Genomic DNA, 12,163 nt, shown 5'->3' with positions numbered 1-12,163 from the left:
GGGATCTATGTCCTAAATCTTGTGGTTTGTAATATATAAACAAATTATTTATTTAATAAAATAAGAAGTTATTTTATTTGATATTTAGATGATATAACTCGATCCCATAAACTAAGATCCAAGATTGGTTAACGTAACTTAAACAGTATGTAAAGACAGTGGATAATGTTCAAGTGACAATCTCAAAGGTCTATACTATACAGATGAGGTTGAGTATCTTATTTTGGTTACACTATGGATACAACCCATTTTGTAATAATTACAAACGGTTTGATCCAAGTTGTTCATGTAGAGACATATGGGTAGGGGTATCCTATACAAAGAGTTTGTGTAAGATCGGACCATAAAATATATAAGCTCTATTTATAACACCGTTTACCAAAGAGATTATTATTTCGATCGATAACCAAATATAACTCGATCTCAATCTTGAGTGAGTTATGGATTCCTGACTATTGAGGGGTCATCATTTGATTTGTATGGGTGAGAGTCATCGACTCAATATGGCTACCATTTTTTAGACAAAACTGAATAGAAAGCTGGGAACATGACTACACAAGATGAAATTTATTCCTCTTCGGTTTAGGGAAAGTAGATGAGTGTTTTCTTAAGTGCCAACTTTGGGTCTTGAACAATAGGGCCCCGCCCTCTTAGTGGCCCAAGAGAAATTTAGTTTATGGCTGAACCAAAAACAAATTGTTCATTACAGGATCGATAGTACTTAAGGAATAAGAGACAGTCACAGGAGTAAAACGTTAATTTAACCCAATTGTAATTACGAACACTCTTGAAGGATCGGCTTACTCATAATGGACACAAAAACTTTCTACAGTACAAAGAGTGCAACTAGGGGTCTTTAATGGAGTGACCCACAGTTAATGAATGTTGATTAATTAATTGAGATTGATGTAATTAAAGAGTTCAATTAATTAATTTCGAATAATTAGAGTTTTTAATCTACAGGTCCATTAAACCTCTTGCTAGCTCACTAAGAATAAAAAAAATGATAAAATAGTTTTGGAAGAATTTGAATTGTTCAAATCAAAGTTTTCCTACATTAATTGTATAAGATACAGTTAATATAATTATGTTGATACATTATAATATAAAGTTACTTTTGGATAAGATTCAAAATTTAACTATATAATATGAGAAAATAGTATATTTGAATAAGATCTAAATATTAATTATATGAATGAGATTCATATAAACTACATGTTAAATTTAATGTGAATTGGATACACATTAAAATTATAGGTTATGAGAGAGATATACATTTAAATATGATTCAAATGTAACTGAATATATGATATTTAAATAAGATTAATTAATTAATTTGATCAATATTCAATTTAAATTAAATTAAACTCCCTGTAGAGGAGTTATGGTGTACGTGGGAGAGTATTGTTCTCCATCTCACTACTCTCTCTCTCTTGAGATACAAAAGTAGTTCTGTATTTTATAGGGACGTGAAAAATCCTTCAGAGCACGCTCAATTTCACTTTCACTCTCATACTCCCATTCTGCATAAAACACTTTCTTGACCAAATAGAAGAAAGTCTTTTCCCTTAATCTTCCAAAAACGAAGGTTCTCACAAACCTAATTCTTATCGAAAAATAGCGGGAAAGCTCATTTGGTAGTGTTCTACAACAAAATTATTCGTACTCTGCTTTCATAGAAGATCGAGAGAAGATAGAAGAGTTGTCTTCGAAGATAATCTCCTTTACCGTGGGAAAACATACTTAATGTTTAGGTTTTATGCTTTTCAATGTTATATGATTTCAATAAAATGTTAAAGGCACAGCGATTAAACGCTTCCGTTGGAATTCAATCCCTTCAACCCTTAAACTTCATAGAAGCAACACTTTATATTACTTTATTTTGTACCAATGTAGTTTCTCTACTTTCCAACTCTAACAAATTTAGCCTTTGATTTGAGTATGTAATAATTTAATTCTTATCGTGAATAAATAAAATCAAATCAAGTTCAATTTTTTTAATATGCAACGACTAAATCTTTGTAGTTCTTATAAAATTTGATTCCTTATCCGTTTATGATGTACCTATGTAAGAAATTTTATCAAATCATAATAATATTTTTCATGAAAATAATTAAACCATTATAAATTATAAGTATAAAGACTAAATTCTTACTTTAAAATTTAGCCTAAGAATATTTTCTAACCTTAAACTTGATAAATTTAGAAATGTTTAAGGAACTTTCCTTTTCACATTTATAAGAGTTACATTATATAGGCAAAGTCTGCCATTTGTTTCAAAACCGTCATATAATTTCAGTAGTTACAAAATTACCCCAACTTTTTATAAACATTTTAAAACCACCCTTAATGTAGAATTTGAAGTTTGGACTAAATTGAAACTTCAAACGGTACAATAATAACCTTAATCAGTGTAGTGATTCAATTTTCCATCAAAGGTTATTATATAGTCATCATTTCATTTCTCATTTTTCATTTTAAAGATAGTTTTGAAATTTTTAGATTAAAAAATACTTTTGGTCTCTAAATTTTCTTAAAAATAATAATTTAATCTCTAGATTTTGTTTTATAACGATTTAGTCCCTCAACTTTTAATTTGTAACAATGTAATTTTTGAACTTTAGTATGTAACAATTTAGTCCTTGTATTTTAAATTCATAATAATTTAGTCTCTTATGTAAACAAATTTATCAAAGTTAGATGTCAACTTTTATTATTTTATGATGTAGTATTTTTATTTTATAAAAATTATCGAGTCTCTAATTAGTTCATCGATTTATTTAAGCAATAAATCTTATTAAATCTTAACAATAATTTCTATAATAGGGATTAAATTGTTACAAAATTTGAAGTACAATGACTAAATTGTTACATAGTAAGAATCAAAGACTAAATTGTCACAAAATTAAAAATTTAGGGACTAAATTTAAATTATTACTTTTATAAAAGTTTAGGAGCTAAAAGTGATTTTTGACTAAATTTTTACTATTCAAGTGTAATATATCCACTTTTGTGTTATTTTTTCTTTTTTTTTAATAAAAGAAAAGAAACTCCCCCGGTGTTTTTGGGCCGGCCCAACATAGAATATCAGATTTCGGCCAGTGCTATAAATGCTTCCCATTCAGACGAAATCGATCTTTCCCTTCCAGCCGAAACCTTTGCAACTCCTTCACTCAAACCCTAGAAATCAAATCTCATGGTGAGTTCCTTTCCTCTTTTGTTGTTAATTCGTATTATTTGTTCTTCCTTTTGATTATGATTCTACTTGATGTGTGTTATCTTTTATTGTTATTGTTTTGAATCTTAGGCGCCGAAGAAGGACAAGGCTCCTCCACCGTCTTCCAAGCCGGCTAAATCTGGCGGAGGAAAGCAGAAGAAGAAGGTAAGCTTCTTAAAATTATATACTGCTTGCGGATTCATGATTAGTATGCCGATACTTGCTTAGTCCTATCGTTCAACATCATTAAATAAGATTTTGTGCATTGATAAGATGTAGTTTGTAGCTAGTGCTTTTTATGAAGTTAGTATTTTATATGTGGAATTCTTTTATGTAATTTGGTCGGTTAGCATTACTAACCTTGGTGTTGAATTATGGGCTAATCAGAAAGTGACTTTTATATATGATTAGAATGAAGGGACAATAAAAAATCATTAAGGATAGGACTCGAGGCCTTGTAAAAGTCAATAAGATGGTTTGAAAATTGGTGAATTTGTTGAATGAATAAGAGGATCATTTTGGTCATAGTGTCAGGATTTTCTTTTTGGTATTCGTTTAATATGGCCATGCTTGTGGTGTGCAGAAATGGAGTAAGGGTAAGCAAAAGGAGAAGGTGAACAACATGGTTTTGTTTGATCAGGGAACTTATGATAAGCTCCTTTCTGAAGTTCCCAAGTACAAGCTAGTCACTCCGTCTATCCTTTCTGATAGATTGAGGGTATGTCTTTTCTCCTCCTTTTTGTTCTTGTTCAGAATATATTGTAAAAAGGTTACTTACCGAAACCTATCAACATAAGTTTTTAAATGTAATGGTGATTCAACCGGTAATTTCCAAGCAGGATCGACCTTTCCAAACTTATGTGGTTTGAGTTGGGTGGATAATTAACTTAAAAAGCACCCACATAAAACGGGAACACAAAAAACCAAATGCTTACTAAATGTGTCTTATGAATCAGGATTTATGTTGGCTCTTTTGGTTCAGCATCTAGACCAGCATTTGTGTTTTAATTTTTTGGTTCACTGTTACTGGTAAAACCTTCTTTTATAGTAACTTTCTAATGGTTTCCTTTGTCATGCGCAATATTCAGATCAATGGATCACTAGCACGAAGAGCAATTAAGGATTTGATGGCACGAGGTTCGATCAGAATGATATCGGCTCACCCGAGTCAGCAGATCTACACCAGAGCAACCAACACCTAAGGACAATTCATTTCACTTATGCCTGAAAGGGTATATAATAGATATGTAGTTGCACTTCCAGTTTGCAATTCCAAATTTTGCTCAGTGATTAAATTATCTTTTTAGTTTGTTATAATGGTGGTATGAACTCTAAATGTGACATCGTTTTTAATTGGTTAATGTGCTTGAATTTGTTTGCGTTGCCAGTCTTAACTTGTTTGATCAATTGTCTACCTTTTCGTTTTCATACTACGAATCATAATGTTTGTAGAGAAGCTCGTATTAGATAAAAGTTTGTAAACTAATGTGGCTTTGACATCAGGCTCACTTGTTTGAACATTTCTTGGATTTCGTCTCTTAGTTTGAATCAAAATAACTTTTGAAAATAGCTTTTGAAAAAGATTTTAAACCGTTTGAATTTAAATAAAAATGATTAAAAAAACATTTTTTCTGTTCAATCAAATGATAAGGATGTTGATAAATTTGAAGTTTGAGGGTAATGGATGCAAATTGAATTCAAATTTGAGAGTAATTGATGTAAATTGAATTCAATTTTTCAATTGATGCATATGGGGAATGGTTATTTTTTACCCAAAAAAGTTTCTCTCTTAAAAGTAACTTCTTTTGTAGAATGTACTTTTGTTCTCTTTTCCATCTTTTGAGACTTCGAGGGTCTCCCGAAGTGAATTTATAATTTTGTTTTCAATAAATGGTTATTCATCAGTGTAAAATTACCTAACTTGTAATTGTTTTTTTGTTTTCTTTTTTTTGCGTTTCAATTTCCTCTTCTTTTTTTGTTTAGAGTTTGGAAAGACACAAGTATGTTGTGTACAGCTTATTTAAAAACTAGCTTTTTTTTAGAAAGGTTCACTATAGAACCAAAAATTTACTCCTCAAAAAAGCTTACAATAACCAACTAAACCACTACTCTTTTGTAAACTGCTTGGGTAAAAGTTCGAATTCTTATTGTCAAAGTTTTAGGGAAAAAATTGGAGAGGAAATTCCCATTGAACTTTATTTGAACACGTATAAGTCTGGAAAAAAGTCGTTTACGTGAAGTTGACTTTACGACATAAAATTGGCTTACCAATATTTCTCATAAAGTTAGACTTAATCAACATTATCGAAAAATCACAATGTTATTTTTTTTTTCTAGTCCACTTTCCATACCTAAGTTTTAGGAATGATTTCTTTTGGAATAAATGGAATGTGATATTTCATAAATAAATATGTTTTTTTCGAAGTTAACCAACTTGAAGAAGAGACATGACTATTCGAATGACCACAAATAGTCTATAGATATATGCCTCTTGAAATTGCACTGAACTACTTTTTTATAAGCATTTTGCTCTCATAAAACTTTTCTCTTTTTTTATAAATTTGTGTAAGTTCATTTTATTTTTACAAAGTGTAGTTCAGATCTTGTGGACGGGGTGCTATTTTCATAAAAAAATTAATCTCTTCTATATTGGAAGATAATTACTCAAGAAACTCAAACATTAGATTGAGTAAAATTGTTTTAAGGAGGTAACGGGAAGTCGTTGGACTCAGATTCTTATATCAGGTTTTATGTTTTCTAATTTTTTATAATCTCAAGACAATTTTAGTGCATCTTGATTGTATGTGTAATTTCCTATTTTTCTTCGTGCATTTGTATTGGTGCTTATGAAATTTAATGTATCTATTTTTTTAACCCTTCGGGCCTTTTGTGCACCTAGTTTTGCTTCTGCTATGCATCTAGTTCGTGCAATTTTTTTTTCTACAGATGAAAATGGAATTAAGAATATTAATTTTGTAATCTCCACTATTTTATATGGTATTTTTTTTTCCTTCAGTGCATCTATGAGGTGGTTTTTATTTTGTTAATATTGATAATTTGAAAATGTGGGTGACTTCAAGATATTTTCTTTTTCTGTAAAATTAAATAATTGAACTATATATTATGATTTTTCATTATTGGAACTGAGATTGGTCCATTGGAATTAAATTGGTTGATTGTGATTTTTTCCCTCTTTCTTTTTGTTTAACATTTTTTTTTTAAAAAATGAAAATATCTTCTTTGAATTGATTGTGTTCTAGAAACGACTTCCATTTATTTATATATAATATATATAAATAATTGTTTGTTACATATATATGTTTTCTAACATTAGTGGGAAAAAAAAATTGTGATGCTCTGTTAGTTTAGGCTGGGCATAGACTTTGGCACTAGAAAGAGATGCGTTGCTCTAATGGTTTAAGGTGTTCTATTTTAAAATTATTTATACATATGATGTGACTTCAAAAGATGTTCTATACGTTTTGAAATTGAGTAATTTTCTAGTTTGGAAGAATATTGAAATTGTTGAATCATATATATATATATATATATATATATATATATTTTAAAAATTCTTTCATGTTATGACTGTTCATATTGAAAGTTGTGAAAAATGTGCTTGCACGATTTTTGTGTATTTTCATCAACTTTTTAGTGCCTATAACCACTTCGTTATTAAAGAAAAGTGTCTTGCTTAATGGTCATGTGGATTTGAATTTTGTTGGGTAATCAAAGGAGACTTTTCACCTTTTTCTAGTGGTGGATTTGACGGAGAAGCCAACAAAGAAAAGTTCATTTTGTGAATATGTGCAAAATATTTATGCAAGAGCCGCACTTTGAGTGGACTAGATAACACATTATATAAAGTGTGTAGTGGTGGATTTGGAAAAAAAAATTATAGGAATCGTTAGACAAAAATAATATATATATATATATAAGACAGAAGATGTTATGGCAATGAAATTTATTGTAAAGAATTTTCTGATTTATAAAATGATTGATTCCAAAATCAGGATGAGACACATTTTGTGAATATGTCTTCCATGGTTGAAGGTTAATTATATTTTATATGGAATTCCATATATGAAAATATAAGAAATTCCTTGTGAATCATGGAAAGGTTGAAAGCTTCTTAAAATCTTATGTTATTGTGGGAAAAGTGACTATACCCCAATTGATAATCCAAGGTTGAGAATATTCGATAACAATTTAAAAAGAGGTCGGGATATGTTTGAGTTGGCTACAAAACTTTTGTATAGCATTTCTAAAGTGCGAGTACAACCTAAACCTCTTTAATGAATAAATAAGTCTTGACATATATGATAAAAACTTAATACAATAAGACAACTACATTCTAGTGGAATTATCACAATTGACTTTGTAAGGTCATAAGATAATATTGTGGATCCGCTTGTAAAAGGCCTAACTAGAGAGTTGGTTGAAAGTTTGTGATTAAAGCCTTTAATTTTAGAAAGTTAACGAGAGAGGCAACCCGACCTAGTTGACTGCAGATCCCAAGGTCTAGGTTCAATGGACAAACTGACCTTTGGATAAGTTAGAGAGCATTGCGTTGATTTTTTTCTTCTTACCTATTCTAAGGATGGTGAGACAGTACAAGTGTGGTTTTAAGGTAAGCATTGTGTTTTTAATCATCTCTATAAGTTGTTGAATAATTATTTATAAAAAGAGCATATGCGATGTTCTTTATAGGAATCATCTATGTGATGAGAATTTTGAAGGCAATTTTTCTAAAACACTCATGAGACCAGACGGTGTTCAAGGCCAAAATGAACACAATAATGAGAACACACTTTGTTATAATGAGAAACTGTGTGATTTCAATTGTCTTAGTTTACTCTAGAACGGCTGACAGTTCAAGGCATCAAGTCTATTGATTAGCTAAGCAAACTCGATTGATATTCATTAGGGAAGGTTCAAATCGTTTACTACTTTTCTCGATACAGCTTTTTCATTGGAAAATATAGAACATTTTCTTTTTCCTTTTATCTTAAATTGTCAACTTACCATTTATGGAGGGATTGTTGATAAATGGTATGAGATCTTTCATATAGAGTTGCATTATTTCATGAATAAACATATTTTTTCGTAATTAACAACTTGAAGAAGAGACATGACTATTTGAATGACCACGAATAGTCTATAAATATGTCTCTTCTTCAAATTGTGCCGAACAACTTGTTCATAAGCATTTTATTCTCATAAAAATTTTCTCCCTTTTTATAAATTTGTGCAAGTTTAGTTTATTTCCACAAAATATAGTTCGTAGGATTTTGTGGATGAGGTTCTATTTCCATAAGAAAGTTAATCTGTACCATCCTATGAGATAATTACTCAAGAAACTCCGACATTAGAGTGAGTAAAATTGTTTCAAGGACACAATGTAAAGTCATTAGAGTCAAATTCTTTTCGGTATATTAAGTTCAATATTTTTTTAATTTTTGGTGATCATATTATCCATATAACAATTTCTTGTAAAGTTGAATGATCAACGTTATGGGAAAAATGTTATGTTTTTTTCCCAATGCACTTCCAACACCTATCTTAATAAATCTGAAAATCTTTTATTTTCTATTTTTATATTTTCTGTGATTTGATTTGATTTGATTTTAAAGCATAATCTGTTTAATGGGTCGAGTGTTTTCTTTTCTTTGACACTTCACTCAACTCTTAACATTCTAAAATAAAAATTTTAAGAAATGGTAACAATAACTTAGCTAACATGTTTTTTAGGAAATACATAAAAATTACGTGAAAAAAATTTAAATAATAAAATAAAATAATTTGATATCCAAGTCTAATGATCCAGCTAAATGAAAATCAAATCTTTAACATATAGAAAGATAAAATTTTACTGAATAGTCATTTGGTTTGAGGTTTTATAATGTCGATGTCTGGGAATAAGATGTCTTAGAATATTGTGTAAATGCTATCAGAATTTGATGAACAAAAATTATGTTTGTATTTAATTTATAAAATCAAACCTGAAAAACTTATATAATTGTAATAGATTAATTAATTAAACAATAAATATCATTCAATATATTGATAAAAATTAATTAATTAAGAATCAATAATAATTTTAATTATAAATATTTGTAAATGGAGTAGTTTATAATTAAAAATCACCCATTAATATATTTAATGAACATCGTATTAATTATAAATTAATACTTAATGATTTTTATAACTAATTAAGTTTAACATTAATAATTTCAATTTTAATTCAATAATATAAGAAATATGTTTTAATAAACTATATATTACATAAAAAAATAAAAATTAAGATAAAAATATGATATATTAATAAAGAATACTAAAAAAAAAGTTTTATAAATATGATATATAAATAATAAATGAAGTAGTATAAATTAATCACAATACATAATTAACTGATTATAATCAATAATGATTATATATTAAGGATCAAATTAAAATTATTCTCAATAAATAATTGCTTGATTATTAAAAAAATATAAAATAATTAATTATTATTATTAAATTTTTTTTTGTACTAACTAAATTTAATGAATCTTAGTTTATTAATTAAATATATTTGAGATATTGTTCGTTAATTAATTAATAATTATGTAAAAAAGTAATTACATCATTTTATAAATTTTTATTGTAAAAATAAGTTAAGTAAATATTTTAATAGATTATTTATTTATTAAAATAAATATTTATATTAATTGTCAAACTAAGGAAAATCGACCATTTGAAAGAGAATAGAAAATCCTTGTACGTGGAAAAATAGAAAACCCTTGTATGTGAGAAATGAGGATGTCTGGAATGAAACCTGTGAAACAAAATGTATAAGTTGAAATAAAAGTCTTCTACTCAATACTCATTTTTTATATATATTTAAAAAAACAAATCATATTACTCAAAACAAATTTGAATTAATATATATTTTTTAAACTTTTTTTAAGTGTTCTTGATTTTTTGATCTCTTAATTCAAATCTTTGAGTAAGACAATAAACAAGCAAATAATATCTAAATTCATAATAAGAAAAATTTAAAAATAAAAGCTCATCACTTTTATTAGAAATAAAAATTTGTTTCTATTATATTTATTTCAAAATTATACATAGGTGAATCATGGTATATTTACAACAAATTTGAGAAGGAAAAAAAAAACTACAAAGCATGTAAAAATAATAAATTATTACAAACCAACTCATTGGTGTACATTGATAAAAATTAAAAAGCGAAAAAAACTACAAAAGCATAGTTCGCTTTGACCGTCAAGAGTAGGTAATCCGTTCCTGTGTCTTTGTTTCTATTGCATTCTATCTCATTGTATCAAATTCTATTTTGCGATATTTGAGAATCATCGTCAATACCTCGGTGTAGGTCCGGTTCCATAGTCTAGGTCTATTTACAACTAGCCAATTAAGAATTCTCGGATGTACTAGTACTAGCAAGTTCATCTTTGATGTAGTCATTGATTCTCCTGAGAGGTCACAATTACCGCGAGCAAACATATTAATGACGATGAACACATTTTTGCTATTCTACTAATACTTGTACTTGCTCTGCTATTCTGTCAAGCCTGGCTAAGGAAGAATTACAGGGCACAAAACAAAAAAAAATGTTGATTCGGTTGGGTATACTATATTTAATTTATAACGAAATCCTCGTCCTTAACCCATTAATGAAAAAGAAAAAAAATAAAAAATAAGGTCATTCCATTTTGACAAAAGTCCCACACCCAAGTTCCATATTGTTGGGTCTGCTATCCCGATCATGATTTTTCTATACAAACTTTTCTGGTTTATCCCAGCATTCCCCACTTGTCCGGCTGTTGTTGAGAATTTTTTGATATCAAACGGACCTCCCTAGAAGATAATTTTAGTGTGGCCTAGTCAATTACCCTCTTCCTTGTCACTTTACCGATTTTTAAACTGCTTGAGACTTTAACAAATTTCTTAAACCTCAAAAATAAGATCTTCTTTTCCAATTCTTCAATATGTGAGGAAGAATAGAATCTGTGTGTATCGAATAAAAAAAAAACTATAAAAACATATAAAAAATTGTAGCAATATTAAATCATCATTGAAGAAGATGACATATGTTAAACAAAAAAAGAAGAAGACATGATAAAAAAAAAAATAGAAAGAGACAAATGTGGTATCTCCTACCGGACATGGAAGAGAACTACTTAAATAAAAAATTATTAAGATAATGCCCACTCCTAAAAAAACTGAAAAAAATTATTTGGAATGATGTTGCTATTAAGAAAAAAAAAAAAAAAAACCATAATGCTACAAACAAAATTTCCACAAAAATTAAAGGAAAAAAATTAAAGTGTGCGAGTTAAAAAAATTAAATTAAAAAAGAAAAAGAAGAAGAAAACTGTGAGAAAAATTTAGATTTCAAATCATGATTATATTTTATTTTCATTTAAAACAAATATATTTACAAATTACAAAACTATTGGAAATGCATTTTAAAGATAAAATGATATCAATTTTTTTTTTAATGTTTTTAGATAAAATGAGATTTTCATCCATGATGTTTTTTAGATAACATGAGATTATAGATAAAATATGAATCTAGATAAAATGTGAATCTAGATTTTTATAAAAAAAATATTTTTTTTAATGTGAATTATTTATTAAAATCATTTAAAAAAAAAAAAAAAATTTATTATCACTCCAATTTTCTCACTTCAACTTGAATGCCAAAAAATTGGGAGAACATTTTTACTTAATGATTTAATGTGAAATTACCCTCCCTATATATATTCATAGTCCGTTTTGATTAGATTGTAGATTAGAATTATATAGTAAATAGATTTTATATAAGTGAGTTTTTTTTTTTTTCCTTTTAACATGATTTTAAAATGACATCATTTTTTTAAAAAAAAAATTCTTTAACGTTTTTATATAAAATTTGATACTCATATATAATTTTTTAGAAAA

At 27.7% G+C, this 12,163-nt stretch overlaps 1 protein-coding gene across 1 annotated transcript; it reads left to right on the top strand.

Moving 5' to 3' along the window:
• Nucleotides 1-3,083: 3,083 nt before the first annotated feature.
• LOC120075881 (small ribosomal subunit protein eS25) lies at nucleotides 3,084-4,604 on the top strand. Its single transcript, XM_039029615.2, has 4 exons — nucleotides 3,084-3,199; nucleotides 3,308-3,382; nucleotides 3,801-3,935; nucleotides 4,306-4,604. Exons 1-4 carry the CDS (start codon nucleotides 3,197-3,199, stop codon nucleotides 4,417-4,419), a joined length of 327 nt encoding a protein of 108 aa, XP_038885543.1. The 5' UTR covers nucleotides 3,084-3,196; the 3' UTR covers nucleotides 4,420-4,604.
• The last annotated feature ends 7,559 nt before the right edge of the window (nucleotides 4,605-12,163 follow it).

This window comes from Benincasa hispida, chromosome 4 (assembly GCF_027475165.1).
Source record: "Benincasa hispida cultivar pf3 chromosome 4, pf3_genome.v1.1, whole genome shotgun sequence".
Lineage (NCBI taxonomy): Eukaryota > Viridiplantae > Streptophyta > Magnoliopsida > Cucurbitales > Cucurbitaceae > Benincasa > Benincasa hispida.
This window is presented reverse-complemented; position numbering and strand designations above follow the sequence as displayed.

Coding starts and splice junctions, on each gene's coding strand:
- LOC120075881 (XM_039029615.2), top strand. Junction 3,383..3,800: donor GAGGAAAGCAGAAGAAGAAG/GTAAGCTTCTTA, acceptor TGTGGTGTGCAG/AAATGGAGTAAGGGTAAGCA. Junction 3,936..4,305: donor TCCTTTCTGATAGATTGAGG/GTATGTCTTTTC, acceptor CGCAATATTCAG/ATCAATGGATCACTAGCACG.